The 6,764-nt window shown below is 37.6% G+C and overlaps 1 protein-coding gene across 1 annotated transcript; it reads left to right on the top strand.

The window, feature by feature from the left end:
• Window positions 1–547: 547 nt before the first annotated feature.
• LOC122333781 (protein FAM81B-like) lies at window positions 548–6,758 on the top strand (the record flags this gene model as incomplete). The annotated part of the gene is made up of 5 exons (XM_043231571.1): window positions 548–677; window positions 1,327–1,433; window positions 3,111–3,246; window positions 4,482–4,677; window positions 5,472–6,758. Coding segments are annotated over 5 exons (703 nt in total), but the record flags the coding sequence as incomplete, so codon positions are not given.
• Between the last annotated feature and the right edge of the window lie 6 nt (window positions 6,759–6,764).

The raw sequence follows: 6,764 nt of genomic DNA on the forward strand, positions 1-6,764 counted from the left end.
AATGTCTTTGTATCTTGTATGAAAAAAATAAATATTTATGTTTTTACTTGAAGTAACTGCTGCTAACCGCTACTTTAAACAGTTTTATGGCCTTAAAAGTATAATGTATAAATATTTTTATTTCTGATAGTTAACTTTTAAAAACTTTGAAAAATGCAAAATGCAAAATGCAACTGAAGACTGAAAAGTGAAACTGAAAAGCAGGCATTTTAATGGCAGTTGTATGACTGCAGTGCAAAAACAACAAAAATAAATGTATGAAAAATTATTTTTGTTTTCTTAAAATAAAAGTTGTGTTAAATAAAGAATAGACAGACAGTCTAAATAAACTAAATATATATATTTAGAAGGTTATTTTGAAATCAGTGGCCAGAGGTTAAGCAGTTTTTTTTTATTATTATTAAATTAAATTAAAATCTAAGAAAAAAAGAAGAAAAGAAAGATGAGAAAGTTGGCAAAAATCATAAAATATTTGCTAGGTCAGTAAAACCCAAACTGTATCAGATGAAATACTTGATGAAATACTAAAATGTCTTTTTTGCCTTAGATGTGATGCTAGCATCGCTAAACTTTCATCAAAGGTTAGTGTCGGATGGCAAGACATCCTGAAACTACAACAGGAAGTGAGCAGGTTACACGCTGAACTGGGGCTAAAGTTGAAAGACATGGAACTTAAGGTGAGACATTAATAGCCAGGTCATTAAAGAGCAATGTCAAAGTATATTAATAATTTAACATCAACACCGTGCAAAAAAATGTGCAAGTCAAAGAACACAGTATCACCATGGTAAATATTTGAAGTATATATCGTAAGACCATGGTTCTTTTTGACACTGACATGGCTGCATTTGTTTTCCGTACACAAATAAATAATATTGTGACCAAGTCAGCAAGTGCATTAGATATGAAATTGCCTGAGTGTATCTTCCACTGGAGAAACTACAGCATTGTCATCCAAATGCTGAAGTCATGGTGACTGCGTGTGGAGTAACAGTAAATCACAGTGATTGCAGTGCATTAGCTCTGGGGAGTGGGCACTGCACACCATAACGGTAATTGAAAATGAAAGGGGAAGAGGACAGCCGGCACTTGTGTGTGTGTCAAACACACATGGGAGAACCATGAACGCTGGTGTCAAAACATGCCAATACACATTCTTTGTTAACAAATGTATATTTGTAAGAAAAATATATCGGTTTCTTTATGTAATAGCTGGTTTGCTGTATTGTAGGGATGTTATATTTCAGGATAATCTTTTAATCAGCTCGGTTAAATACAGTTTGGAGCTAGAAGAACATAGAAAACTAATGTCTTGTCATCTGCCAGCTGTCGCAGGATGTAGGAAAACTAGAGGTGTCACTGTCAGAGAAGTTCATTTCTCAGAGGAACGCCACGGGGGATTTACAGAAGGAGATGCATGGACTGGATCTAAAGTAAGAGCAATTAAAGCCGCTTCTCAGTACTGATATGAGTGGTGTAAATACACACCTACAAAAAAGAACTACAAAAGCAGTCTCTGAGGGAGCGCCATTTCAAAAGGTTCACCTATGTATCATGTTTACCCTTATACAGTGCCTATTCGTATCTTAAAATATCTCATCTTACACATGAAAACCTAAACTGTGTATATTAGAACCATTTGAAATGGTCCGCATAAGGTGTCAGCTTTTATATAAAAGTCACTGAATCATTCACTTAACCAATGGGGTTAGCAGGTTTCAAAAAACAGCTACTTAAAAATACACACATATATATATATACTGGCTGTAAAATATCTGCTGGAGAATTTTTAAATGAATACCAGTTTGTTTTGTGACTTAAGTTTCATTAAAAAGAAAGCAATTATTATTTAACAGCTGGCATACTGTAAAAATATAAAACTATCAAATGGAATGTTATTACGTTTTTTTTTGTACTCTGGCACTTGTACATTTTTTTAAAAGTTAGCAATAAATGGGAAATATTGACACGCTCAAAACAAAAGTAAAAAGCTGAGAAACAAAAAAGGCTAAATGCCATTGGATCTTGCGTGTCTCATATAACCACATGCCAAGTTGGAACACTGAAGCATGAATTTAATTTTCCATTTAATTAGTTTTCGCTTGACAGCCATGTTTTCAAGGGGTTTGGGCTGCAGGACTGCTAATATTTAATTGATAAGATAAACAATAATCAGACCTGTCGCAGAGATCTGTTTTAGGTCCCTAGTTTCTTCTAATAAAATTCCTATGTAAAGGGCACTAGCGAGGGACCCTGACAGCCCTGACATCACTTATTGCGATACTTTCCCACCGGCCAACTCTATCGAATCTGCTGTCAGGAGGATTTGTTTAGTTGAGACTGATGTAAATAAGAAGCCTGAGAAGCGCCTGGTGTTCTGGCACCAAACGGCTCTCAGGAGAACCAATGACTCACCAGATATGCCTCCAAATAGTGCAAATGCCAGTCTACGTGCTGCTACATGGGCATCATGGCATGTGCAAGGTGATGCTCTCAATCTCTGTGACAATATTAGCTCCTGACTGCATTGTGGAGCACAGATGGCAGCTTCAGCACGCCGAAATGGAGCCTTGCCCGTGATCCCAGTGGAAAACGTATTTTCATGGTGTGACAGAATCAAAGAAATTGGCTGGCTATGCTTGGCCTGTTATGTAATAGTGGTGAGTCAAGATAGCTTACAGTGACTCATGAAGAGAAGCATATGGGCCAAAGAAAAATAAACACACTGAGAAAGTATACTATAGCGTGAGCCGAAATGTGGGAGTGATGTCTATTAGACACAATTTAACCTTTATTAAAGGAGGTCGGGGCTAGTTGACACACTTTTACTTCTGTGAATTCTTGAACGTTTTGGCTACAATGAAAAAGCCATCGAAAGCCAAACAAAACAGCAAATACAGAAGAAGTGACATAATATACTATTGATTGGTATTGATTTGTAAAATGAAAATGACAAAAGCACACCTTGACCTGATGTTTCCATAACAGTAAACATAAGGTGTTGGGAATTATATTATAGCATAGCTTTGCCATAATCACAAAATCTTAATCAATTAATTAATATGATTAATGCAATTGTAGGATGTACCGTTTCATGTGTATTTATGCAGAATCTCGAGTGGTCTGAGGGAAGTGGAAGAGCAGATAATGAGACTGAGGAAGTGGGCAGAGGAGCAGATGAAAACCACAGCTCAATCACACACAGAGAGCAGCCAGCAGCTGCACACACTGCTGCGGGACAGAGCGGTAAATGTGTGAATGCGAATGAGATACGTCATGGTGAAAAGTCACTTTGGTATAACATTTGTGGTCTCAAAGTCAAACTACAAAAGTAAGGCCTTTGTAGAAAGCACACTTTTTTGCATTTAAATGATTGCATCAGTTTAAAAAAAATAGCATCAGATCATTTACATGACACTAGCTGATCAGCCTAATTTGCAGGCATAGAGCTTACTCGCTCAACATTTAAATCAGGGATGTTCAAACTCTGCAGAGCTTTAATTTCCCTCAACAAACCTGCATGGAAGTTTCTAACATGCCTAAGAGTTTGATTAGCTGCTTCAGGTGTGTTAAATTAGGGTTGAAGCTAAACTCTGCAGTACACCGGCCCTCCCGGAGCGAGCTTGGACAGCCCTGATTTAAATAGTCAGCTCCACCTCTCTGTATCTGCTGCAGCTACCTGGTCTAATGGCATAAACGCACCTGAGTGAGCTTTTTAGCGAGACACGAAATACGTACAAACAAGTGCATATCGCTGCAGTTTCCAAAAGATATTAACACTAGAGGCGGTAAAACACCTTTTATTCCTTTTTACATAAATGTAGATATTCGATTAATAAAGCAGAATTTTCACACAATAACTTGTTATGTTATGTTATGTTATGTTATGACCAATGTCAATATGCTGTGGGTTTTCATAGACAGTAGGTTTGTTCGGTAGCTCATGGAGTACAAGCCAGTGTAACTACAAAACATTTAAAATCTGTGTGAAAAGAAGTTGAAATGGCACGGTTACATCAACAAATGCACTTGTTAACACTATCGGGTAGGTTTAGGGTTGGATTTGGTGTAGAGCACATCTCCAACATGATAGAGCATAAACTTTTAGCAACAGTCCACAGATATTTTAATTCTGAACCATCGTAATACATACCAGGGTTCATGTATTGAATCTGTTTTACCGCCACTCAGTGGACATTTCTCTTTGAAACTGAAGTGAAATGTGCAGTAAGGCACGTAAAAATAAAAAGTGCACAGAGGTACCTATTTTTATGAGACCAGGTATGGTATTTGTGTATACCAATGAATGCAGCAGCATAACATGCTAATAACAGATGGTCTGTGCATTGACAGTAAGAAATTAATTGCTCTGCAACAGCAGTATGTGTAGCAGATATAGTTTGGCAATATCACATTACATTTTCATATCCTTTAACATGTCAAAACTCTGAGCATATATTCTGTGTAAAATATGTACTTAGGTTGAAGTGGAAAGCGAGCTAAAGGAGAACATGGCTCTTCTCTCTAGTCATCTTGAGAGGTTAGAGGCACAGTTGGAGAAGGTGAGATCTTCTGACAGGACCAAGCGCTCAGAGAGCAAACTCAGCAGCAAGATCAACACTTTGGAGCAGTGCTTCAGAGAAGAACTAGAGGAGATGAGGAGGGAGTACCAATCAGGCAAGAACCATACATGTACAATAAACCCTTTAGAACATTGGTCTCAAATTAAACTCCTAGAGAGTCACAGGTCCGCACAGTTTTGCTCCAACTCTCAGCAAACACCTGATCTAGCTAATCGAGGTCTTCGGGATCACTAGAAACTTCCAAGCATGTGCTTTGGAGCTAAACTCTGCAGAGCTGTTGCCCTCCAGGAATTGAGTTTACGACCACTGCTTCAGAACATCTCAACTTGTTAACCATCATTCACATTTTTGGACTCCAAACTGTATATGAAAAGCTGAAGTATAATACAGACCTTTTTACTGCCCATATCTCTGAAATGACAAATCATCGCAAGCGGAAATCTGATCTAAACTAGCACACCTTACACGTTATCTCATTTCTTAAAAACAGATTAAGAGCAACACCCATCAAAATGACCAACCCAATTTATCTCTCTTGCAAGTCTGCTGGGTATCTTCAACCCTATAAATATGACATTTATCAAGTTTATATATTTTTTTCCAACTCCTAAATTTCCTAAGGTTGTAGATTGACATTTTCCAGGCATATGGTACAAAATACCAAATCAACCTCAGTAAACAAACGAAGCAAAGAAATCACAGTCATTGGAACCTCCTGCCTTGAAATGTACTGTACAGCAGTACATGACTTTTGCTCTCAAATTCTCTTTGAGACTCCTGTGACAGACTGGAGGCAGGCGATGCATTATAGATGAGACATCTAACACACTTCTGCCACAGAGTCAATGCTCCCAGTTTTCTGAAGGTGATCTCCATTATATCTGCCAGGGTTCCATGCGGTTCATGATGCCATTTCCTCTCTGAGACACATTGGCAACACCAAAGCCAAACTGGACAAAGAAGAGCTGCAACAAGACATCAGACAGATCCAGAGAAACATGGTAGGACCGAAGGAGCCCTGACTGGATCCTTCTTTTACAAGACAAATATGCTGGAATATACAACCTGTGTGAGAACAGCAAGTATGATTCAGCAGAATGTGGGCAGATGGACAATACAATCAAATAAGCTCTACATTTGTTTTCTAGATTGAAAAAACAAAAAGGATTTAGCCAGTTTGCATGAGGTCATTCATTTGCTTTAAATCTCTTTTTGCTGGACCAGACTTTAAAATCAGATTCTGAGTGAACAATCATAGTTGATGAAATTCAATCAAGGTACAATTACGACAAATCCAAGATTAGAAGCGCAATGCTCACGCAGGCTCAATACTGAAAGATTAGGAAGATGAATTGTTCTGTGTTTGTCCGCACGTCCCCAGGCCAGTATTGATTGTAATAAATGCTCAAATAAACAATATTGCTTTGTTTTCATTTAATTTTTCAAGCCACCAATACACACTTGCAAACCAAAAATGCACCCAACATGATAAACAATTATTATTTACTGTTTTTCGTATGTGCTTTAATATTTCAGGGACTTAATAGCATTCTGCAGTCGACTGTATAGGTCAGTTCTGCAGAGATGAGTAAAGTCAGTTATTTGGAAATGACAGTGAGGGAAAACAGAGGTTAATTAGTTCTTCCAGTGCATCTGTAGGGCAAAGATAACAATGCACCACATAAAAAGCAATTCATTTAAATTCTTGGTTTCTCTGACCATAAACAGACAATCTGAAGAGCAGATATCCCACTGCTGCACTTTCAAATGTTTCCAATAGTGATTTTGGATCCGCAGCAGACTCTTTTAAAGTTACATAACTGCATTAGCAGATTAGCTTATTATAGTCAGCTGAGCCTTGTGGTAATACTAATTATGGCAAAACTGTCGCTGTGGGGAAGGCACATAAAAAAAATCATGAATGATTAATGTCATTTTTCATGTATTTTCATTTTTCAACGCTCACGTGAATGCAATACATAGGCTAATAGCATAGGCTAATTCAGCTATAGCATAAACTGCATAAAAGAGCTAATCGTATAGATCAAGTGTCTTTTTAAATTAGCTTAGCAGATATGTCCATACATAAAAAAATTGTCATGTAAAGACTTCCAGATTTGTAAATGCATTATTTGGTGAGTAAACTGCTCTGTGTGCAGCTGAAGATGAAGCAGGTTAGAT

This window comes from Puntigrus tetrazona, unplaced genomic scaffold (genome assembly GCF_018831695.1).
Source record: "Puntigrus tetrazona isolate hp1 unplaced genomic scaffold, ASM1883169v1 S000000382, whole genome shotgun sequence".
NCBI classification, from domain to species: domain Eukaryota; kingdom Metazoa; phylum Chordata; class Actinopteri; order Cypriniformes; family Cyprinidae; genus Puntigrus; species Puntigrus tetrazona.